This window comes from Sinocyclocheilus rhinocerous, unplaced genomic scaffold (assembly GCF_001515625.1).
Source record: "Sinocyclocheilus rhinocerous isolate Xijiao unplaced genomic scaffold, SAMN03320098_v1.1 scaffold549, whole genome shotgun sequence".
Taxonomy (NCBI): domain Eukaryota; kingdom Metazoa; phylum Chordata; class Actinopteri; order Cypriniformes; family Cyprinidae; genus Sinocyclocheilus; species Sinocyclocheilus rhinocerous.
Genome location: NW_015664999.1, coordinates 106,108 through 131,442, shown reverse-complemented (window position 1 = coordinate 131,442; position 25,335 = coordinate 106,108). Strand labels below are relative to the sequence as shown.

At 39.3% G+C, this 25,335-nt stretch overlaps 1 protein-coding gene across 2 annotated transcripts in view; it reads left to right on the top strand.

Annotated features, from left to right (window-relative positions):
• Positions 1-521: 521 nt before the first annotated feature.
• The window catches only part of LOC107730751 (transient receptor potential cation channel subfamily M member 4-like), a 26,427-nt gene continuing 1,613 nt past the window's right edge, over positions 522-25,335 (top strand). The window contains exons 1-26 of one of the 2 annotated variants that reach the window (XM_016541670.1): positions 522-703; positions 4,329-4,390; positions 4,955-5,120; positions 7,361-7,541; positions 8,582-8,751; positions 9,439-9,616; positions 10,185-10,249; positions 10,529-10,777; positions 10,867-10,969; positions 11,046-11,164; positions 11,263-11,568; positions 15,148-15,249; positions 15,369-15,497; positions 15,842-15,971; positions 16,511-16,656; positions 16,743-16,855; positions 16,952-17,047; positions 18,952-18,998; positions 19,082-19,314; positions 19,391-19,506; positions 19,585-19,717; positions 19,794-19,968; positions 20,249-20,414; positions 23,559-23,740; positions 24,130-24,262; positions 24,572-24,644. In XM_016541670.1, coding sequence (XP_016397156.1) covers positions 632-703; positions 4,329-4,390; positions 4,955-5,120; positions 7,361-7,541; positions 8,582-8,751; positions 9,439-9,616; positions 10,185-10,249; positions 10,529-10,777; positions 10,867-10,969; positions 11,046-11,164; positions 11,263-11,568; positions 15,148-15,249; positions 15,369-15,497; positions 15,842-15,971; positions 16,511-16,656; positions 16,743-16,855; positions 16,952-17,047; positions 18,952-18,998; positions 19,082-19,314; positions 19,391-19,506; positions 19,585-19,717; positions 19,794-19,968; positions 20,249-20,414; positions 23,559-23,740; positions 24,130-24,262; positions 24,572-24,644 — 3,645 coding nt within the window. In that variant the 5' untranslated portion in view covers positions 522-631. Of the gene's footprint in view, positions 704-4,328; positions 4,391-4,954; positions 5,121-7,360; positions 7,542-8,581; positions 8,752-9,438; positions 9,617-10,184; positions 10,250-10,528; positions 10,778-10,866; positions 10,970-11,045; positions 11,165-11,262; positions 11,569-12,458; positions 12,703-13,270; positions 13,336-13,614; positions 13,864-13,952; positions 14,056-14,131; positions 14,251-14,348; positions 14,655-15,147; positions 15,250-15,368; positions 15,498-15,841; positions 15,972-16,510; positions 16,657-16,742; positions 16,856-16,951; positions 17,048-18,951; positions 18,999-19,081; positions 19,315-19,390; positions 19,507-19,584; positions 19,718-19,793; positions 19,969-20,248; positions 20,415-23,558; positions 23,741-24,129; positions 24,263-24,571; positions 24,645-25,335 lie in introns of those variants that run through there. The other variant, XM_016541668.1, reaches the window with a different exon arrangement.

The following is a 25,335-nucleotide window of genomic DNA, read 5'->3' as shown; positions in this document are numbered from 1 at the left end:
CGAAGGTACGGTTTACAAAATCTGAGCGCACGGATTGGAAATTCGTGGGTACGGTTTATTAATCCGTGGGCACGATTTGTTAAACCGAGGGAACAGTTTAAGAATTCGTGAGTACGGTTTATAAACTGAGGGGACGGATTGCAAAACCGTCGCCACGGATTGTTTTTTCTTCTCCTACAGGTGACTTCCCGGGCTCCGTAGGTTTTCAACAGCCTACATAACGAAATAATATAGCGGGAGTCTGTAAACGTAAACTTAGGCTACCGATGTCTTTGGTTACAAATCACAGCTCATCTGCAAATGTGTGGTTTAAAACAACGTGGAAACTCTTATCGTATTCTGCTACTACTCTTATCAAACCCGCATATTTATTTTCCCTGCCATCACCGCCCACAACTGTTTGTTTCAAGTACAGACCATCGTGAGCTCGTGCTGGAATGCGTCCAGGGGAGCGCGCGTGAGACTTGTAGTGTGGGCAGGGCTTTCAAATTTACGGCTTTAGAAAAAGTTTCATTGAATATCTCGGGAATCTGGTTGATGGCAAACTAGAGCTTCATCGGATCTAGACTCCCCATGGAGCTCATCTGAAGAATAATTGATCCCTAATAAGCCTACACTCTAAGACGGACAGATGATCAAAATGAAGAAAATTGAGAAAGAGAATGAAGGAGGTGGAGGGGAGAGAAAATCCGAAAAAGATCAGGTGTGTTTGATACATTATTAATGTAAATAGTGTTGTTTGGCAATACATCACGTAAAAATATTCACCTAAATATTTCTCAGTAAGGAAGTGGGATGGCAGTTATTTTTTTGTAATTGTTCATGCTTTGTCAAGTTCATATTGAGTAATATTTATTTTGGCACTGCATTAAAATGTACTAAACGTTTAAAACGAGGAGGCATTCCATACTACACGTAGAAAGCGCTAGTTAGTTAGGAGAAACTCTTAAAATGACAAATGACTGCTAATAGTCCTGTATCTATAGACACTGGAAAAAACAACAGATGTCTGGAGTCAGGATTTTGTGAGTGCAGGCTTACACCTATGCACTTGTAAAAAGTTGAATGAAAAAGCGTATTTTTCCCAAGTTATTCCATGTTTCCATACCATAGTTCCTTTTCGAACGGTCCCTCCCGTTGCGTTAACGCACTTATGGGGAAACTCTTGTTTACTCTGGTAGGCTACTGTTTGTGTAGCTGCACGAACCAATGTTGCTTCAACCCGCCAAAAGGGGAGGAGCCGACTTCTATATAAGTCTGCTCTGAGCGCCATTTTGTCAGAATTTTTCTCCTTCAGCGACAAAGATCATGACCTCGCTGACATGAAGAAGGAAGAAGCTCTCAGCTCAGCCTGCTGCTCACCGCCATAGAAGGAGCCCCCGGCAGCAGAAGAAGTCAAAAGCTTTCCCCTGCGGCCATTTGGCACTATAAGACCAAATTTCCAAGTAAATTTCCTGTTGCAAATGTCACTCTGCGAGTGTGGCTCGTGCAAGGGTTGCAGACGGACACAGTGAGTGCGTCGCCTGTCTGGGCAGCACCTACGCAAAGGCTGTGCTCACTGAGATGGCATGCTCTCACTGCAAGATCATTAGTCCCACTCTTCATCTGAGGAGGAAACCGCCGTGGATGACTCCATGTCATTAAGAGTGCTCCGGGGCTGGGCTTGCAGAGCGGCTTCATTCTGCACTTGCTTATAGCACGGCGCTATTGGACACGTTCCCCATAAAGCGGGATTTATACTTTCGCCTTTAATATGCCTCCGCTCCGCAAGCCTCCGGTGTCTGCGCGCGCACCTTCCCAAACGGACGAGGATTTTATACTTGTCGCGTTCGTCGTTGTACTATTCTTTGAAACGACAGGGGGCGACGAGGAGTAATTGTCCTCTAAAACCATCGGGAATCACCAGTGAGAACAAGTCATTTGCCGGTACAAGACTTCTCGCGTGATGAATGAGTTGATGAATTAATAATTTCTTTACATACAAACTGATTAAAACAATCTTAAACTATTGGCTTTATTTCGCATCAGACACAAGACAACTTTAAGCAAATAGTGTATAAATAGTATCTAAATGAATTCTAATTCTATTTTTATACAATAAAAATAAAACGTACTTCAAATAAAAAGCCTTGGACAAACTATGCAAAAAAACTATGCATTGTTTTGCGTCAAAGCGTCAAAAAGCACCTGATGGAGTTTGAACTTCACATCAAACTGCTTCTGTTTCACACAAATGCCGGCACAGACGTGCATGTTCGACTAGAATCGCCCTGAACTCGTGCATCTTTGGATGCGGAGCTGCGCAGAAAGTTACAAAAAATGCTGTGCACACGCCACGCGAAATGAGTTTGTGCGCACTCAAAGTGAACTTCCGCCAACACTGCAATGACGTCATATTTGCCGTGCGCACCCAAGCTAACTTGCGGACGCGTCGAGTATAAATCAGCCTTTCTGCATCGGACCTACGCCGTAGGCTATGTGTCAGTTTTCATTTATACTTCTGCGTCGTTGTCCGCGTCGACGTGCAGTACACATGCAAACCGCTAGTCTGCAGTGTCCACGGGCATGTTGTTGGTGTAACCCGCAGTACCACGGCAAAAGCCGAAGAAGAAGCGGCTTGTCGGAGAAGCATTATAGCCGTGACGGCGGCAAATAAATGCGTATGCTACGGCGTAGGTTCGACGCAGAAGTATAAATTGGGCTTAAGCATGTCAATCCAATGGGAGAGACCTTTCGAAAGGGAATGCTCCGGTTACTGCTGTGCTATAAGACTGCGCATGAATCGATGACTTGCTTCAGTCGAAAGATTCTGACGAAATGTCGATCAGAGCCAACTTATGTAGGGGCCGGCTACTCCCATTTTGGTGGGTTGAAGCGCCATTGGTTCGTGCAGCTACACAACCGTGAACAAATCAGGCTTCAGTACCAGAGTAAACAGGAGTTTCCCCATAAGCGCCTCAACGCAATGCTCGTTCACTTATCTCAGGGAACCGAGGTTACGTTAGTAACTGGAAGGTTTTAAATTTTCTTGCACCGCTGCACTTTTATCCAGGGGACAGAGAACAATATAAGCAGAAGCAATTTATCAAAGGCAGAGACCTGCTGCCACTCCTAATACATTTCAATAAGTCTCCACCTTAATAGTTAAATGCATTAGGAAATGTATTTTAATATGCAACAACTGTAAGCTAATGCAAATGTAATGACTGTTTTAATGGCCTTTCCAATCAGGTTTGGATTGTCTCTGATGTTGCTGAGGAAAGTCAGATGAAATGATTAAGCAAACCTTCTTAATTTAAAGCAACATATTAAAGTTATAAGCTTGTTTAACAGTTTTTTGGGACGAAGATGGGGAGGCCTACATATACATACATAGGCTACGTATACATACACACATACTGTATATGTATTTTGTCTGTCCTATAAGATGTTTACATTTAAGATATGTGAGAACATTCTCTGTGTTCTATGTATTATTCATTTCACTTGCTATTTTATAATTCTCAAAATGCAAAAACAATAAAGTAATTCACAAGGTCACTAAATGCATGAAATAAAAAATGAAATGTATATTTATAAAATATATTAAATAAAAATATACACAATATTATAGGAGAATGAAATGAAAAAATAAAAAGAGCAATAAAAAATCAAGATGAAGATGGATGATAGCATGTTAAAAGTGAAAACATTGTCAAACTACAGAGCTTGTATATTTTGTGTTATGCTGAATTATCATCCATTTTAAGGTACATTATAGCTCTTGTGTTGGATAAACAAACATGCTGTTTGTAGTTCTGAAAACAAGTTGACCTTGTTCATTTAATTTTAGCAACCTAAGAAGATAAGAAGTCTTTCTCTTTGTATTTTGTTTCAAATGTTCCTAAAGGGTTGATTATTATCTCAGCTCAGCATCTGTTTTAATAATCAAAACTTTTTGAGACAGTTTTTGAATTATATTTTAATATTTATTTTCTTTATTTAGTTTCCAAATACAGTCATCTAATATACAGTGCCTTTATCCAGACTAAAGGTTTTTATTTTATTATAAAAGTATTATAATTAGAACAGTTATGGGCTAAGTACAATGATTTTGATTACTGTGATTGTGTTTTGTTGTTCCATGTAATCTAGGCTATATTTGGGTTTTGAAAGATCTTTAAGCCACAAATAAGCTGTTAGTTTCATGCATTTCACACATTACAACATTTCCTTGGAAATTCTTTTGCCATTAGTTCTCCTCAGTCACTGACTGTGAAAGGAAAGAAACCGGACCTGCATGTGAAAATGTCTGACTCATGCTTTACTGTGTAATGTCTGTGTTGTAGAGCTGGATCCCAAAGATGATTAAAAAAAGAGTGTGCACCACCTTTGTGGAGGACTCATCCAGGTACAACTGCCATTTTCCATTTTCTCTTGCATTCAGGTTCTACTAGCGTATGCAGAAAACTATTCAGTCCTTTCATAGTCTCATTTGAAATAGACTTTGATCTTCTGGTAATATGATCTGAGCCGTTAAGTAGCTGATTTGGTAATGGAGGGTGGGTCAACAAACACGCCATTTTTTTTCTTGAATGAAGGTGAACTCCTAGCCATTTGTCAACACAGTACATTTTCTCTGTCCATTTCCCATTTACAAGCGATTGTTATGTAATGATTCACAATAGGGTTTGGACAGGTACTGTTTTCATTTAATTTATTAATTTAAGTGGTGATGTGTGCATTGTGTGACATACAGTTTAACTTCAGCTATTAACGTCTTCATTTGATTAATTAATTGTAACATGAATGACACACACACACACACACAAAGGATATTGATTAATTTTTTTCTCTTTATCTGAAATGATGGCTTGAATTGTAAGTATATGAGAATTCTGAACCCACTGAAATCTGTTTTGACAGTTCTCTCTCTCTCTCTCTCTCTCTCTCTCTCTTTCTCTCTCTGTGGCAGTAATGGGGTTTTGTGCCAGTGTGGTGGAGCACAGGAACTTCACGCATCCATAACGGCTGGTGATCATGTGATCAGCCAGTGGGACAGTGAACAACACACCTCTGAATACCCCACTGATGCCTTTGGACAGCTGGAGTTTGCTGGAGCTGGACGCAGAAACAGTCCAGTGGGTGTCTTGCTTTCTTTTACACCTGCTCAAGCACGCACAATCACAGTTACTATAATTTAGAATATGAACTCTATCTGACAATACAGCTATGATAAATTGGTAATACTTTACAGTGAGGTTTTATTCGTTGAAGAAATTACTAAAAACTCACTGCGCCTGAACAAAAAGTACAAAAACGCAAATGCGGTGATTAAAACCACAGCTTTACTGAGGAAATTCCATGGACAAAAAAGAACCATTGTCTATTGTCAAAAGTATAGACGATGTATGAATACATGCTTCCATGTATGAAGCAGAGCTCACACAGAAGTTGTTTTCAAACCAAGCAGTTTTCTGTTGGTTAATGTGGTGAATTCAAAAGACCAGCTGAATCCATTGCAAAATCTGTGTGGGGAAATCTTTTGTCCTCACTAGAAATTCATGATCACCTGGATTCCTTTTGAAATGATTGGATTTTGCCTTTGAAAATTTGCTTAACAGTGGTAAATGAGATCTTAACAATGAAGAGCAGTTTTACAGCGTTTATGTCTTCTTGTTTATTAACAAGAAGTCTATTAATAAATAAACAGTAACTTAAATTAAAATGTTTTTCATTGTTAGTTTGTGGTGTCTAAAGCATTAACTATTGTTAACAAATTGTAAAGTGTTACCAATTAATTTTCTTGAGAATGCATTTTTTTAAGCAAATTCACATAGTTCCACTTTTGCGAATGGTATTTCAGTGCGAAAACCTCTTTTTTTACTAATTAAATGAAACTATAAATACATTGAAATTGTATTTATATTAGGTTATAGACCTTAGTCAGGGTAGACCACATTGAATTTTACCTGTATGAAAATGAGGCTTTGAGGGATAGATATTTATTTATGAATTTAACAGGAAGAGTGCAACATTAATACATATTACTGTAAATGTGCCACAGTTAATTAAAGTTTATTAGAAAAAATATAAAATGTTTTCTACTGAAAGTTTTTTGGAAAGATGTTTCATCAACTGAACAATTTGCCTGTTGTTAAACAGCATTACATCCATTGAACTCACTGTGTTTCTGTTCTTCACAGCCTCATTTTCACTCCTGTCAAAAATTAAATATGGCACTAATATTTGGCCCTGACTAAGGTCTATTGTCATTCCCCTTAAAAGTATGCCAGGCCACTGGTCAATTACTGAACAGCAATGAAAACATGTAATCTACAGCTATTATAAACTTCCCTTTAACCAACTCCACAGAGCCTGGAGTCATACACACTTCTCATAACCACATTAAAGGCCATTAAAATTAAACAGTAACAAAAGGAAATATCTCTGAGATTTTTTTGGAGACTGTGTGTTGCCTCAGTCAGATCCATTGTTCAGTCTTTCTCTTTTCACACAAATCCCTTCCTACATTCAGCAGTTTTTGAGTGACAACATAAATATCCTGCGTGTTTGAGCATGTGAGGAACATGTCTGAATGTCACACCTGTCTGAATGCCTGTGTCCCTTAGTTTAGGATGAATAATATCACACATAGGGGAGTGTGGGTGAGTTGAGCCAGTTTTTACTTACGTTAAACTGCTTTCAAAATATGGCTTTCCAAAAAAAAAGTGATCTCTTGGCTCAACTTGCCCCCAGTGAGGTTGAGTTGAAGTTGAGCCACATGAGGTTAAACTGTACCATTGACTATGCTGAAATAAAACTGAACATTTTCACCTCATGCTATATCAAAGGAAGAGAAATTCAATAAAAATGACTTCTTACAATCTATGTGTGAACCTTGTAATGGACTGATCATTCATGCAGGGAGTTTCCCCACCTGCAGCTCAAGACGCTGGGTTAGGATCCAGCTCCCCATGACCCTAATAAGGATAAAGCAGTTTCTATAATAGAATGGATGGATGGATGACTTCCTAAAAGTTTTATTTAAAGATAATATATTTTTTCAGAACAAAATGAAGTTCAAATTGAAGAATTAATGTCCTTGCATAAAAAAATCACTTTGAACAGCAAAAAAACTTTTTTGAGCTTAATAAATGTAGTTACCAATTATTCAATGGGCCTCTCTCCATCACGGGGTGAGTAAAAATCATAACTCTTCAAATTTTTGTGGTCACATCACCAATTTTGTTTATGGTTGTCTATAAACAAAGGGTGGCTCAACTTCCCCACAGGCTCAAATCCCCTCGCTCTCCCCTACAAACATTCAGGAGTGTTTTTCTGCTGTGCATTCATATGTCATTCATCTTGTGTCTCTAAGTTTCTGCGTCTGGCACATGATACACCTCCGGACAATGTGTACTCGCTGATGACGTCACAGTGGGGCCTGTCGGTACCCAATCTGGTGGTGTCTGTGGTGGGGGGAGAGGGAAAAGAGAAGGTGAAACCTTGGGTGCGAGAAGTGATCAGACAGGGTCTTGTCCGGGCCGCACAGAGCACAGGTAACCTCTCCTGCTTGTGTATACTTAGCTCAGTTATGAGTGCTTGAAACCTTTATACTCACTTATCTAATGAATCACATGTGGACTGTTAACCCTTCACCCTCCACCGTTCGGCCTGGGTTAATATTGGGCACTAAAACTAAGATAAAGACTGTTATTTATTTATTTTTTCTTCAACTCAAATAAAAGTAAAAAAAATATATATATAAAAAAGTAAGCAAAATTTAAATAGCGGTTGAAGTAATAAAAAGCACTTATTGCATGGCAGAATAAATGTGATTAACATTATACTTCCCTGTTCTGAAATCCATCAGCATATCCACGCATGCCTTCACAAGCACACAAAAATACTCAGACTAATAAGCGTCCAGTTAATAGCAGATTTCAAGTGGTTTCTAAGAACATTACGGAATTTATTGAAATAATATGGAGACCACAGATGACTTTTAGGGGATGAATTGCCAGATTTGTTCACTGAGGTGTTCCATAAGCCTGACTGATAAGTCATGAGATGTCATTAAAATTATGAAACTGTTAACAAAAATGCAACATGTAATGAAACTACAGTGGCCATATCAATTTATCATATATTACTGCATATAGACATCCAGAGACCAAGTATGTTTTATAAATATTTAACTCTGATGTGGATATGGTTTAGCCACCTCTGGCTCAGAGAGTAGATCAGGTAGGACAGGTAGCTTTCCTGAAATGTGTTCTGGAAAAGTGTTAATAACTGTTTTCATGCACCCAGTAATTAGTGACTAGTCTTAAGGTCAGTGATAGACAGGCCAAACTAGTATTACTCAACAGTGGCATTCCTCATGTGTGTTAGTTTGTAGTGTGTTGATAAGGTTTATTGTGTATATGGTAAAAATGTAAATGGCTTGAATCCAGAAGTGTTGCATTATGGTAAATACCTTTTCAATGTTTTTCAGTGATGGTGTTTGTGACTTTTATGTATTTCCGTGCAATTTAATTAAGCTGCTGAGTAATTTAGGTAATAGAAGCTTTTCTTTTTTTCCTTTTTCTTTTTCCAGGGGCTTGGATCATGACATCAGGTCTGAGGGAGGGTGTTGGCCGTTGTGTAGGTGAGGCAGTAAGGGATCATTGTGCAACAGCTTCATCTCTTTCCCAGGCCAAAGTTATAGCTGTTGGTGTTGCACCCTGGGGCTTGATTTACCAACGTCAGCAACTCGTAAACCCACAGGTACAACCGTATGAGTCCATTCTGCTTCAGTATGAACAGTTTACACAAAAGCCACACTTAAAATGTATGAACGTCAAAAAATTATTCTTTTTAGGTTTTTATGTTTATATATGTGTGTGTGTGTGTGTGTGTGCATCCAGGTCTACAAGTCTGTAGGTAATTTGAATAATAGAGACAGACCCTTAGTTGATATTTTTACAGTTCACAATTAAATTAATAATAATATTTTGAATTATTTATTGTTTTTACTATTACTATTATTAATTGAAATTATTTTAATTCAATTTAATTTGTATCATATATCATTATTATTGTCATTTTTGTTATTATTGTTTTTTGCATATTGGTCATTGGATACAAGTAATCAGTACTGTGTTAGTCATAAAAAACATGCAGTAATCTTGTGATTTAACTTCACCTTCACCTAACTTTGGGACAAATTCATTTAATGTAATTGCAAAGTTATGTCTAGCATAATATGTTTGCAGAGGCCACTTGATTTGATAAATTGTGAAATATCAAATGAAATTGAAACATTTTAAGTGTAGTTCAGTGTCCAGATACTTTTTACAGAGTCCACAGTAGCATTTCAGTAAATGTCATAAAGACCTGAATAGTGTTTTGAACCACTGGAGGACTTTGCCTTGGCTGCTCTGTAAAACCTTACTGTTGGTTATTCTTTACAAGGGTAGTTTCCCAGCGCGGTACTATGTGCACAACATGCCCCGTGAATCCAGCTGCCTGGACAACAACCACCAGGCCTTCCTCTTGGTGGATGATGGAAGTGTAGGACACAGAGGTAGTGAAACAATGTTCAGAGCCAACCTGGAAGACTTCATCTCCCATCAGCGCACTGGCATCTGGGGTGAGAGAAAGAAGATGGTTCAACTGAAAAGCTCTAATAAAACATTTTTAAAGTCGTCTTGAGCACACAGCACAACAGCAAATTCCCAAATCGTTTTTCTAGCACCTTCATCAGGGACTGACGGGAAGCACAAGCACATCCCTGAGGAACTAAGCACTTCCTTTTATTAAATAAAATAAATAACAGAGAAGTAAACACCAAGTGAGAGGAAGGAAGAGGGAAGTTAAACATTGGTGGTATTTAGTGGAGTAAATGGCTTCAGAATGATTTCATTTAGTAGTAGTAAACACTCTTTATTGTCCCTACAAAGGGTAGTTGTTTTTGCAGCATTACATAAAATGTAATCCACAATCACAAAGACACAAATATACAATAAAATAAAAATAATAATAAGGATAAATTTAGCATGTAATATGAGGCCTACACTGCTCTCTAGTGGAGCAGAATGAGAATGTAGTTCTGAAACAAGTGGAAACTAAATACTAGTACCTTTATGTTTTTTGTTTATTTTGAGTAATGCTATATTTCTATTGTATTAACAAATCTGTCTTCCTCTTGCCCTTAACAGGTAGTGGAAGCATTGAGATTCCTGTTTTGTGTGTGCTGATCGCAGGAGATGCTGCAATGCTTGAGGTCATTACACATGATTATTTTAATTATTTGAATATTAATATTAAACCATATTTTATTTTAAAATAATACAATTTATTTTGTTTTATTAATATTATTTTTAATTTGATTTAATTTGATGTTCCAATTTAATGTCATCTGGGTAGTTCCAAAACCACGAACAAAACAATGCAATTTAAAAGATTACTTGATGTTGTTTTGTTCTGTTTGTACATGGTTTTGTTCATGGCATTAAATCAGTTTTACACATATTTGAAATTAATAATCTCTTTCTCACTGCAGAGAGTGGATTTATCTCTGAAAAATACCACTCCATGGTTGGTGCTGGCAGGGTCAGGTCCAGCGGCAGACCTGATAGCAGCAATACTGAAGGATCTCAACATACCTCTGAGTCCACCAGTGAGTCCCACTTTGCCGACCGCTTCCGAGGAAAGCAGTAAAAGAGCCAGTGTTGAGCTCAGGGACCGAATGAGAGAGAAAATTAACAAACATTTCCCTTCTGAGACTCAACTGGAGAAGCTTGTGGAACAGGTGAGTGTATAGCAAGAGATTGGATAGAGAGTGCATGCAGGACAAAGGTATTTCCTTTACTTTTAGTTGCTTTTCTCTTTTTCACACAGGCACTTAGTATCTATCACAACAGAGATCTGATCACCGTGTTTCATGGAGACCAGGAAGGGCAAGATGACTTCGACAGAATCATTCTTAAAGCTCTTGTAAGAGGTGAGATTAAATCACCTGCTCTGAGAATTCAACACATTTACAGTATATACTTATGGGTTTATGTGTGCATGTTCAGCTGCTAAACGGGATGCGAATGATGCTAGCGAGTACACTGAAGAGCTGAAGCTGGCAGTGGCCTGGGACAGAGTGGATATCGCCAAGAGTGAACTCTTTAACGGTGACATCCAGTGGAGGGTAGGATTAACAGCAGAATGAATGAAACCAAATCCAGCACAAAACTGTAAAACTGTGTTTTAACATTACAGCTTCAATTGATTTAATCTTTCTCTTAGTATGGAGACCTGGAGGTATCAATGACTGATGCGTTGGTGAACGACAAGCCCCATTTTGTGCGTCTGTTTGTGGAAAGCGGCTTGAACATACTGGACTATCTGACGTACCATCGTTTAGAGAGTCTTTACAGCTCACTGTCAGACTGCAATCTGGTGTCCTCATTCCTCCAGAGGAGGCTGCAGGAGCGAGTGGGCTTAGCTGCCTCTCAGACCCGCTTAACTTTACCAGATGAGAATTCTTCTTTCAAGAGCCACGCCACCACCCTCACCACCCCATCTGCTGCTCGAGACCTCACTCTATATGAGGTAAAAGAAGACAGACATTGAAACCAATGTTAGAAGTTTAAGGTTAAAAAAAGAGGAGAAATTGTTATTTAAAATCTGAAAAAAAAAAAAAACATATGTACTACCATTCAAAAGCTTGGGGTCAGTAATTTTTTTTTAAATGTTATTGAAAGAAGTCTCTTATGCTCACTATAGCAGCATTTATTTGATCAAAAATACAGTAAAAATAGTAATATGGTGTTGCACCCTGGGGCTTGATTTACCAACGTCAGCAACTCGTAAACCCACAGGTACAACCGTATGAGTCCATTCTGCTTCAGTATGAACAGTTTACACAAAAGCCACACTTAAAATGTATGAACGTCAAAAAATTATTCTTTTTAGGTTTTTATGTTTATATATGTGTGTGTGTGTGTGTGTGTGCATCCAGGTCTACAAGTCTGTAGGTAATTTGAATAATAGAGACAGACCCTTAGTTGATATTTTTACAGTTCACAATTAAATTAATAATAATATTTTGAATTATTTATTGTTTTTACTATTACTATTATTAATTGAAATTATTTTAATTCAATTTAATTTGTATCATATATCATTATTATTGTCATTTTTGTTATTATTGTTTTTTGCATATTGGTCATTGGATACAAGTAATCAGTACTGTGTTAGTCATAAAAAACATGCAGTAATCTTGTGATTTAACTTCACCTTCACCTAACTTTGGGACAAATTCATTTAATGTAATTGCAAAGTTATGTCTAGCATAATATGTTTGCAGAGGCCACTTGATTTGATAAATTGTGAAATATCAAATGAAATTGAAACATTTTAAGTGTAGTTCAGTGTCCAGATACTTTTTACAGAGTCCACAGTAGCATTTCAGTAAATGTCATAAAGACCTGAATAGTGTTTTGAACCACTGGAGGACTTTGCCTTGGCTGCTCTGTAAAACCTTACTGTTGGTTATTCTTTACAAGGGTAGTTTCCCAGCGCGGTACTATGTGCACAACATGCCCCGTGAATCCAGCTGCCTGGACAACAACCACCAGGCCTTCCTCTTGGTGGATGATGGAAGTGTAGGACACAGAGGTAGTGAAACAATGTTCAGAGCCAACCTGGAAGACTTCATCTCCCATCAGCGCACTGGCATCTGGGGTGAGAGAAAGAAGATGGTTCAACTGAAAAGCTCTAATAAAACATTTTTAAAGTCGTCTTGAGCACACAGCACAACAGCAAATTCCCAAATCGTTTTTCTAGCACCTTCATCAGGGACTGACGGGAAGCACAAGCACATCCCTGAGGAACTAAGCACTTCCTTTTATTAAATAAAATAAATAACAGAGAAGTAAACACCAAGTGAGAGGAAGGAAGAGGGAAGTTAAACATTGGTGGTATTTAGTGGAGTAAATGGCTTCAGAATGATTTCATTTAGTAGTAGTAAACACTCTTTATTGTCCCTACAAAGGGTAGTTGTTTTTGCAGCATTACATAAAATGTAATCCACAATCACAAAGACACAAATATACAATAAAATAAAAATAATAATAAGGATAAATTTAGCATGTAATATGAGGCCTACACTGCTCTCTAGTGGAGCAGAATGAGAATGTAGTTCTGAAACAAGTGGAAACTAAATACTAGTACCTTTATGTTTTTTGTTTATTTTGAGTAATGCTATATTTCTATTGTATTAACAAATCTGTCTTCCTCTTGCCCTTAACAGGTAGTGGAAGCATTGAGATTCCTGTTTTGTGTGTGCTGATCGCAGGAGATGCTGCAATGCTTGAGGTCATTACACATGATTATTTTAATTATTTGAATATTAATATTAAACCATATTTTATTTTAAAATAATACAATTTATTTTGTTTTATTAATATTATTTTTAATTTGATTTAATTTGATGTTCCAATTTAATGTCATCTGGGTAGTTCCAAAACCACGAACAAAACAATGCAATTTAAAAGATTACTTGATGTTGTTTTGTTCTGTTTGTACATGGTTTTGTTCATGGCATTAAATCAGTTTTACACATATTTGAAATTAATAATCTCTTTCTCACTGCAGAGAGTGGATTTATCTCTGAAAAATACCACTCCATGGTTGGTGCTGGCAGGGTCAGGTCCAGCGGCAGACCTGATAGCAGCAATACTGAAGGATCTCAACATACCTCTGAGTCCACCAGTGAGTCCCACTTTGCCGACCGCTTCCGAGGAAAGCAGTAAAAGAGCCAGTGTTGAGCTCAGGGACCGAATGAGAGAGAAAATTAACAAACATTTCCCTTCTGAGACTCAACTGGAGAAGCTTGTGGAACAGGTGAGTGTATAGCAAGAGATTGGATAGAGAGTGCATGCAGGACAAAGGTATTTCCTTTACTTTTAGTTGCTTTTCTCTTTTTCACACAGGCACTTAGTATCTATCACAACAGAGATCTGATCACCGTGTTTCATGGAGACCAGGAAGGGCAAGATGACTTCGACAGAATCATTCTTAAAGCTCTTGTAAGAGGTGAGATTAAATCACCTGCTCTGAGAATTCAACACATTTACAGTATATACTTATGGGTTTATGTGTGCATGTTCAGCTGCTAAACGGGATGCGAATGATGCTAGCGAGTACACTGAAGAGCTGAAGCTGGCAGTGGCCTGGGACAGAGTGGATATCGCCAAGAGTGAACTCTTTAACGGTGACATCCAGTGGAGGGTAGGATTAACAGCAGAATGAATGAAACCAAATCCAGCACAAAACTGTAAAACTGTGTTTTAACATTACAGCTTCAATTGATTTAATCTTTCTCTTAGTATGGAGACCTGGAGGTATCAATGACTGATGCGTTGGTGAACGACAAGCCCCATTTTGTGCGTCTGTTTGTGGAAAGCGGCTTGAACATACTGGACTATCTGACGTACCATCGTTTAGAGAGTCTTTACAGCTCACTGTCAGACTGCAATCTGGTGTCCTCATTCCTCCAGAGGAGGCTGCAGGAGCGAGTGGGCTTAGCTGCCTCTCAGACCCGCTTAACTTTACCAGATGAGAATTCTTCTTTCAAGAGCCACGCCACCACCCTCACCACCCCATCTGCTGCTCGAGACCTCACTCTATATGAGGTAAAAGAAGACAGACATTGAAACCAATGTTAGAAGTTTAAGGTTAAAAAAAGAGGAGAAATTGTTATTTAAAATCTGAAAAAAAAAAAAAACATATGTACTACCATTCAAAAGCTTGGGGTCAGTAATTTTTTTTTAAATGTTATTGAAAGAAGTCTCTTATGCTCACTATAGCAGCATTTATTTGATCAAAAATACAGTAAAAATAGTAATATTATGAAATATTATTTTATGATACAGTTTAGAATAACTCTTTTATATTGTAATATATTTTATAATTTGTAATTTATTCCTGTGATGGCGAAAATTCAAAAGAACTTTATTTAAAAATTGTAACAATATCTTTAGTCACTTTTGATCAATTTTATTTCTAGTTTGTTTTATTTATGTTTCTGTTCATATGCAGGCTTGAATCCAATATTTGATTGTAATGTCAGACTTTCGCATCCAGCTTTATGTAAAACATGTGCATTAAGGATTTTCTTTCTCCCAGGTTTCACGGGTGTTATCAGAAATCATGGAAGATGTCTGTCAGCCATTTTACTACGCTCCTCTTGGAGTGGAACAGGGATGGGCCTCAAGGAAAGCAATGAAGGTACCAGCCAGGTTTTTTCAGAGGTTTCGGGATTGGTGAAATGATTTGACTTTCAGTACTTATGTTCATACATTATAGATAACAATGTTGTGATCATAGTTTCTGTCTCGTCCTTTCAGCATGTGAATATGTTGCTGCAAACTGAGAGTTTGTACCGGAAACAGCGCTGTATGTCTCCCTGGATAGCTCTGTTCATCTGGGCCATTCTTCAGAATCGCAGAGAAATGTCTGTCTACTTCTGGGAAATGGCAAGTCATAGTTGAAACCCATATCATGTTCCTTGCAAATTCTTGCAAATGAGAAGATTAAAGTTGCATATGACAGTGATCCTGGACTCTATACTGACACCTAGTGGTGTGGATTTAGTATCACACTAAAGATTAAAGTAGTCAGTCATGCCACTGTGTAAACGTCATATTAATTTATTCAGCAAGTAAAAGTGTCCAGTAACAGGAGGGTTGCGTGCTGAATACCACAGATTGTATTGTTTATTATGACTGGAGTCATTGATCATGATAATTCCTATGATCAATGTGTAACAATTGTAATAATTTTGCTTTGTTTTACTCTTTTTCCCCTCTCTCGATGCTAGGCTGGGGAGTCGGTGCTAAGTGCTCTTGCCGGATGTAAGATATTAAGAGAGCTCTCCAAGTTGGAGACAGAGACTGAGACCAAGCTCTCAATGAAAGAACTTGCTCAAACCTTTGAGAATCTGGCTCATGGTGGGTGTGAATCAAGTTAAAAGATGGCAGATGGGACTGTTTTTCAGTGGGGCCCAAAATGCTTGTATTTTATATTTATTTCATAGGTTAAGTATAAGAATTAATAAAAAATATATTATAATATTTAAACAGAACACAGTTTTGCATTCCACTGCGCTGTGTTACCATAGTTTTTATATGCAAATATGCGCTAGACAGACGTGTTTGCCTGTTACGCTTGCATTTTTCACATGACACACCATTCTAAAAACTAAACACATTTTTTTCATATTCTGCATTTTCCCATTTTAATGGTCCCTAATAGTGCAGGATTTAAAATATATCAATATTTAGTTTTTTTTAAAGGTTCTCAGATCTCAAATTTTAAATGTGGTCTCAGATGACTGTTTAGTTATAAAGTTTAAGGTCAATGAGATTTTTTTTGTTTTGCAAAAAATTAATACTTTTATTAAGCAAGGATGCATTAAATTAAATTAAATGCAGCATTAAGAAATCTTACATTACTTACATTATGTATTTTCTCATCACTTTCATAATAGATGTGTTCAGTGAGTGTTACCAGAGCAATGAAAGCCGCTCTTTCAAGCTTCTCATCAGACAGTCACCTGTATGGGGTGGCGCCACCTGTCTGCAGATGGCCACAGCGGCTGACGCTCGCCTCTTCTTCAGCCATGATGGAGTGCAGGTTAGTAGTGGTCATGTTTACCTGTTGGAGTGTCAATATTTCTTAGTTACATTGGTGTCACGATTCTTGATCCTGTCCATGGCTAGAATTTACTGTCAGAGATATGGTGGGGGGACATGGACAGCAATACAGAAGTGTGGAAACTGGTCCTCTCATTTTTCCTGCCTCCCTTTATCTACACCAACCTCATCAGTTTCAAGTCAGTACCCAATATTTTCAGCCAAGATTGTGGCATGAATGTTTAGTTTTCTTTCTGGTACCGTCTTCAAAGTTTTAATGCCCTTCAATCTCTTAGGGAACAGGAGAAAGATGAAAAGCCAGAGGAATTTCATCAGGGTAAAGAATTTGACAGCGTCGATGGAGCCGAGTCATTGGCTGATGGCATAAATACGTAATTCATGGGAGAGGGTAGGGCTCGAGTGGAAACCTCCACCGCGTCCCGGGCCCTCGAGGTTGGACGTTTGGTTTACCGCCTCCACCCGGCAGGGCGAAACGTGCCTGCCCTCACGGGTCTGTAGGTACTCGTCTGGCCTGTCCGGGCTGTGGAACCAGGTAAGCGTTGCACAGCACACTCAGACCCCTCTTCGGTTCGCTCACAAGCTGGGTTCCACCTTGCTGCCCCACTGCGGGTACTGCGGTGGTTCTGCGGTCCCGCTCGCACGGTATCTGGGTGCCCGGCTAGCGCTACCCAACCCGTCTCGTTGCGTGCAGAGATGAAGGATGCGTACTTTCATGTGTCGATCCTTACGCGCCGCAGACCATTTCTGCGGTTTGCGTTCGAAGGACGAGCATATCAGTACGAGGTCCTGCCCTCCGGGCAATCCCTGTCGCCTCGTGTCTTCATGTAAGTTGCGGAGGCAGCCCTTGTTCCCCTGAGAGAAAAGGGCGTTCGCATTCCCAACTACCTCAACGACTGGCTCATACCAGCTCAGTCTCAGCATCAGTTGTGTGCACACAGGGACTTGGTGCTTTCGCACCTCAGCCGGTTGGGCCTTCAGGTCAACTGGGAAAAGAGCAAACTCTCCCCGACGCAGAGGATCTCTTTTCTCGGTATGGAGTTGGATTCGGTCGAACAGACAGCACGCCTCACAGAGGAACGTGCGCGGACGGAGCTGAACTGCTTGAATTCATTCAAGGGCAGGACAGCGGTCCCACTGAAACTATTTCAGAGGCTCCTGGGGCATATGGCAGCTGCAGCGGCAGTTACGCCGCTGGGGCTGCTTCATATGAGACCGCTCCAGCACTGACTTCATGGCCGAGTCCCGAGGTGGGGGTGGCAGCGCGGCACTCACCGGGTCCAAGTTACACCGGCCTGTGCTTACGAGGCAAGCACGTGCTGGTCCGAACGGACAACACGGCGACCGTTGCGTTCATCAACCGACAAGGTGGTCTGCGCTCCCATCGCATGTCGCAACTCGCCCGCCACCTCCTCCTTTGGAGTCAGAGGTCACTTCGTGCCATTCACATTCCGGGTCTGCTCAACCGTACGGCCGACGAGCTGTCACGAGCTATGCTCCCTGGAAAATGGAGACTCCATCCCCAGACGGTCCAGCTGTTTTGGAGACATTTTGGAGCCGCTCAGGTAGACCTGTTTGCCTCTCCAGAAACCTCTCACTGCCAGTTGTTCTACTCCCTGACCGAGGGAACACTCGGCACGGACACACTGGCACACAGCTGGCCATGGGGCCTGCGCAAGTATGCATTTCCCCCAGTGAGCCTTCTAGCACAGACACTGTGCAAAATCCGGGAGGACAAGGAGCAAGTCTTGCTAGTGGCGCCGTATTGGCCCACTCGGACCTGGTTCCCCGAACTAATGCGCCTCGTGACAGCCCCTTCCTGACAGATTCCTCTGAGGAAGGATCTACTGACTACTAACTCTTCTAGGTGACCTACCCCAGCAGGTAGTTGACACCATCACTTCGGCGAGAGCACCGTCTACGAGACATGCACGGCTGCTGTACCACCGCTGAGCGGCCGGGTCACCAGCTCGGCTCCTCAGCGAAAACCTGGTATGTGTTGCACCGGCTGCCTTTTTATGCTCACGCTGTGATCAGCGGCAGCTGGATGCAATCATCGCATGCCAATGTGCATTGGCTCGTTTAGTTTACACTCGAAGTGGATTGGTCTCTCTAAGCAAGATCCCAATTCGTCTGTCACCGACGTAACGTCTCCGTTCCCTCCTTCAGGGAACGAGGGTTACATATGTAACCGAGTCGTTTCTCAGCACCATAAACATTTTAACTAAATCGGAGATGATACATATAAAATAACGAGTCTCATACATGTCCTTCACAGGGAGGAAGATGTGGAGGAATGTAATGCTCTAAGAGGAAAACCGGAAGGTACGTCTAAATGGCATGATCACAAATACTGTTTAACTTTGACTTGCTGTAGGGAGTTTACATCTTTACTTTTTATATTACAGCATCAAAGGCTATCACTCAAAAACGGCCTTTTATATTGAACCGATGGCGGCAGTTCTGGTTTGCACCGGTCACTTCGTTTCTAGGCAATGTGTTGATGTACTTCCTCTTCCTTTTCCTGTTTGCTTACATCCTATTGGTTGACTTCAAACCCCCGCCTCCCAACGGACCCGCCCCCTCAGAGCTTGTGTTGTATTTCTGGGTTTTTACTCTGGTCTGTGAGGAGATTCGACAGGTATTAACAATCTCCATTGTGTTTACACACATTTCAATGCACTTGTTCAGTCGCTGAATCTTAATCTCCCTCTCAGACTTTTTTTGTAGGATCTACCACTGTAATTCAAAGGATGAAGTTGTACATCCAAGACATCTGGAATAAGTGCGACATCACGGCCCTCACGCTCTTTATTCTTGGGCTTCTCTGCAGGTTAATTCAGTGAAATATGTCCTGTATATGTTCGTGCATGTGATTGTATTGGTTAGTGCATGTGCATTTTTGTTACAGAATGTTTCCGTGGACGTATAATTTCGGACGTGCAGTACTGTGTGTCGACTATATGGTCTTCACGCTCAGACTCATTCATATATTTGCAGTTCACAAACAACTTGGTCCCAAAATAATCATAGTTGGCAAAATGGTGAGGAGTTTTTCATTTGGAATGTGCCCTAAAAAGTGCATGTAATCCTGCTAAAGAGTGATCATGAACTCCACAGGTGAAAGATGTGTTTTTCTTCCTGTTCTTCCTGGGGGTGTGGCTAATGGCATATGGAGTAGCCAATCAGGCACTGCTGTACTCCTACGACTCTCGTCCTGGTTGGATAATTCGGCGCGTGTTCTACAGGCCATACATGCACATATATGGGCAGATACCACTGGATGAAATTGATGGTATGTGTGTGTATGTCTGTCTCTGTGTCTCTGTTGTGTGTTATTTTTGCTATGCAGTTCCATCACAATATACCTTTTAAAACTTTGGGGTCTGTCTATATGAAATTCTGTTTTCTATCGAAAGTCTATTTTTTGTAACAATGTAAAAATCTTTACTTTTACTATTGATCAATTTAATGCATCCTTGCTGAATAAGAGTTGTACTTACTGACCCCAAGCTTTTGTACTTGTAGCTGATTTTATTGATTCTGTTGTAATAAGTTTTGTTCTTTGACTCTAGCTGACAAGCGACATGAGAAAGAGTGTACAGACAACGTCACGCTCATCCATCAGGGGGCGGAGCCATGCCCACAGTCTGATGCTAACTGGCTGGTTCTTATTCTGCTGTCAATCTACTTGTTGGTCACCAATATTCTGTTGGTGAACTTGCTCATTGCAATGTTCAGGTAAAAAACTACACCTTCAACACTGATCTAACATAAAATGTCTTCCTGTTTGTTTTTAAAACAATTATGTTATATGGACTTAGCTGTTACTATGAACTGGCAAATGTTACATGGAACATGTCTGGATATAACTGCAAGATGTTAGATTGCTAGATTTCTCCAAAAGTTAGTTCCATGGGCACTTATGCACACGGAGGTGGAGTGTTTATTAATTTGTAAATATTTTGAAATTGCTTAGTTAAATCACATTTGAGTTAGAATTTACATCTGTGTAGTAAAGAGTTTATGAAAGCAATAAGTATTTGTTATTGGCTGATATTACAAATGTTTAGTTTATATATACAAGAGTTGAAAAATTTTTGGGTCAGTAAGATTAAAAGAAATTAATACTTCTATTCAGCAAGGATTCATTAAACTGATCATATGTCATTAAAGACACTTATAATATTCCAAAAAAAAATTCAAATAAAATATTTCATATAAAGGCTGTTCTTTTGAACTTTCTATTCATTAAATAATCCTGAAAAATGTGTCATAGTTTCCACAAAAACATTCAGCAGCACAACTGCTTTAAATATTGATAAAAATAAGAAATGTTTATTGAGCAGCAAATCAGCATATTAGAATGATTTCTGAAGGATCATGTGACACTTAAAAATGGAGTAAAGATGCTGAAAATCCAGCTTTGCATCACAGGAATAAATTACATTTTAAAACATATTCATACAGAAAACCTATTTTAAATGTAAATATATTTGAAGTATTATTAAATATTATATTACTGTTATATTACTAGTTTTACCCAATATTACTGTTTTAACAGTATAAAAATAAATTTTTATCAACCTTTGGTTGATTGATGAGCATAAGAGACTTCTTCCAAAAACAATAAAAAATATTACCGACCCCCAAATTTTGAACAGTATGTGTCGATTGGATATATATCAGCTGATAATGGATTTTCAATTATTCATGCTCATTTCCCCTATTTTATATATTTAAATAACTTTTGCCATCATCTAATGCTCACTTAAAGTTGATATTTAAAGGGGTCATATGATGCTGCTAAAAAGAACAATTACAGCGAGAATAAAAGTTACTCCTTCTTTCTTTGTGTGAACATTTGGGCGGTGTTATGCAAATCTTCCCACATAGTGAGGTAGGTATGTGGGGGCGTGTTCGAACGAGCCGTTTTAGGTAGGTGTGGCTAACTCTTAACTTTTATAAAGAATATCTCTTTGGATTTGAGACTTTAGTCTTTGCAACTTTACAGATCTTCTTTATGCACCAAGAGCTTGTAACACTCTAAAGAGAAAGGAAAAAATGAAATCGCATCATATGACCCCTTTAAAGACATGAATAATGGAATAACACTGTAATCTTTAGCAAACCTTAAAATGCATATCCATGATTCATACTTTACATTATTATGCCTTGAGTAGCATTTAATACAGTTAATTTTATTTATAGTGTCTTTTATTTTTTATATTTTTATACAAAATAGTATAATAGTATTTAGTATAATAGCAAAATAGTATTATGAAAATAATAATCAGCTTCGGTATCAGACAGAATTGTATTATTGGTGTATCCCTAGCAATGAAACACTAGTGGCAGAAGGGGTCCATTTGCTGCTACATTATTCTATTAACAATACACAGTGGCGGCTCCAGGATTTTTTTGTTGGGGGTGCTAAGATGGGGCTTAACAGTTCAGAGGGGGTGCTAAAAAACTAAATAAATTGAGTGAAAGTAATGAACGCCTATAAGCTTCAGCTATCTAAACAGCATGCAAATTCAGCCACCTTGTGTATTTTTATATACAGCAGCTTCGAAAAAGATATTTTAAATTTTTTTACTGTGGTATTCTCATATGCCACTGTTATTGGTAATATAACTTCGAATGCCAACTGCCAAATATGACACTTACAAGTTAATACAATTTATAAACGCACATAGAAAAGAGAGAAAGTAGGGATTTTTTCTTTGTTCATTGTTTTATTTTATTTTATTTTACACATATCTATTTAGTCGTTTTTTCTGACCATCAAGTGTCAGTCACTCTCATTGCCAACTGGCAGGAAAACATGGTAAATTCTAACCATTTTTTACAATAGATAAAGTGCAGACAATTCATACAACTATTTCCACACAGTGGCATAGCGGACAGGCACGCAGAGCACGCACTGGTGGCGGGGCCCCGCGATAACCTCCCCGTGCTGAGTTGCGTCGTATCATGTGTTGACGATAGCCAGAGATATTGTCAAAAGCATCAACAATTGGCAATATTAAGAGGATTTAGCATTTCCAATTAATGTAGGCCTGTTACATTCTTCTTATTATTAGGCCTATTATTATTATTAGGTTACTTTTATTATTAAATTATCTATTATTATTTAATTACATGAAATTATTGCCCCGCATGACACGCTGTGAGGATAATTAAAGTTTAGGCTATTAGCTTACTACTCATTGAAAATGTTTTTAAAAAGTTTTTTTTAACAGGTCTATTAATTTATAAAATGAATTATAGGCCTATAATTAAAATTATTAACACTGCAGTCATCAATGAAAATTAAGAGCAGCTTTATTTCGTGCACCGATTTTCAAAAACAACCTGTTTAATGAGAAATACGTTTCTTCTCATGTTTTTCACTATACGGGACTCAAGAGAAATATTAAGGGAATAATTTAAGACAGTTAAATACCATTATCAGCATATGTTGAAGTAGTTTCGTCTCTCGTTGTCTCAGAGAATATGCGCCGTTCATGCAGCGTTAGAAAGCTCCGTCAGTTTTTTTACTTTCACTTTCTCTATTGACTGACGTTCACCGGCATAACTCTTGTGCAGTTTGCGCGTTGCTTGCTTGTGTTGCTTGACCCCTTTAATATAAATTGTTTATAGGCCACATATTAGGCAATTTTTTTTAGGGTTTTAATGTTTAATTTTTGATGTTAATGAAAGTGACACCAAAAAATAGGAACATTATTAGGAAATGGTTGGGGGCTGTGCCAGGGCTAAGGAAGTTTCTGATGGGGCTATAGCCCCGTCAAGCCCCGCCCTAGCGCCGCCACTGACAATACAGCACAGCCTCTCTAACCATATCGCTTAGTATGATTGTGTGTTTATGTTATTTGTCTACAGTTACACATTCAATAAAGTTCAGGAGCACAGCGATGTGTACTGGAAGTTCCAGCGCTACAACCTGATCGCGGAGTACCACTCGCGCCCCTGCCTTTCCCCGCCCTTCATCATCATCTCCCACCTCCATATCTTCTTCAAAAGAGTCATTCAGAGATTACCCTCCAATAAGAACCAACACTTTAGTACGTTCTGACATATACATCACATGATCCTACATTATACACAGAGTCTCATTTGCAAGGTTCAGCCATGAAAATCCTGTTATCGTTTACTTTCCCTCATGTCGTTCCAAACCTGTATGACTTTCTTTCTTCTGTGGAACTTTAAAGAAGATATTCTAAGAAATGCCTCATAGTTTTTTGTCCACAAAATGGAAGTCAATAGTCACCAAAACTGTTTGGTTACCAACTACCTTCAGAAAAGAAAGTCAGAAAGAAAGAAAGAAAGTCATACAGGTCTTGAATGTGACATGAAGGCCATGAAGAGGGCATGAAGAAGAGTAAATAATGACAGGGTTTTCATTTTTTGGAGGAACTATCCCTTTAACCCTGAGGCGTGTCTTTTTCCTTAGTGTTGGACCTGAAAAGCAAAGAGGCCAGTTTGCTGAACATGTGGGAATCGACGCTGAAGGAGAACCTGCTTTCCATGCAGGGCAAGAAACAAAGAGAGTGTGACACGGAGCGGCTAAAACGCACCTCCACAAAGTCAGTCACTCCTATTACTGTTCTTTCATACTCTCAGATCAACAATTATCAACTTATTTTACATACTTCAAATGTGAATTTTAGAAAAGATGAGTGAGTGGGGAACATATCCGTCACTGACAAGTAGATCTGTATGTAATACACACCCGGGGCGGGGGCATTTAGTAACCTCGCAGTGGCGGCTCTCGTTTGACGTTTATGTGCGTGTGAAGAGGGGAGACATGGAGACTGTCAACTCCTGCTGAATCAGGCACCGGCGTCTTGAATGACAGAATGTGTGTATTTGTGTCCATATGCATGTGTGTGTAGGGTGGACAGCGTCCTGAAGCAGATGTCGGAGATTCGCGATCACGATCGTAGGTTGAGAAAGCTGGAGTCGGAGGTTAGTGATGACTATGCACACCTGTCTACCTGTGGCCATCGAACACATTGACACCTGTTTTTAAATCCCAGCAGCGTCCCACAGAGAGCACGCATGCGTCTGTGGGTGCAAGACTAAGAGTCTTGTCTTATTTTAGCCGCAGCTGTTGTGTTTGCTTGCTCAGCACAGACCAAGGCCCATCCGTCATTCTCCCTATCACTGTATGAGCCCTTAGAATGTAGATCCGCTTTGAGAATCTGCCAAGCTGTCAGCCGATCAATGTAATTAAAGGGGTCATATGATGCGATTTCAATTTTTCCTTTCTCTTTGGAATGTTACAAGCTCTTGGTTCATAAAGAAGATCTGTAAAGTTGCAAAGACTAAAGTCTCAAATCCAAAGAGATATTCTTTATAAAAGTTAAGAGTCAACCACGCCTACCTAAAACGCCTTGTTTAAATGCCCCCACATGTCTACGTCACGATGTGGGAAGATTTGCATAACACCGCCCAAATGTTCACACAAAGAAAGAAGGCCTAACTTTTATTCTCGCTGTAGTATTGTTGTTGCCGCCGCCATGTCGTGAAGACGCTATGTGTTTCGTTGTGAAAGCGAAACTACTTTGTTTTGCCTTCCAAAAGAGGACAATATCCGCTTCGTCATGCCTAGAGCCTAGAGCTGATCCGTGCTGGTTGCTGAGGAAATACATCAACT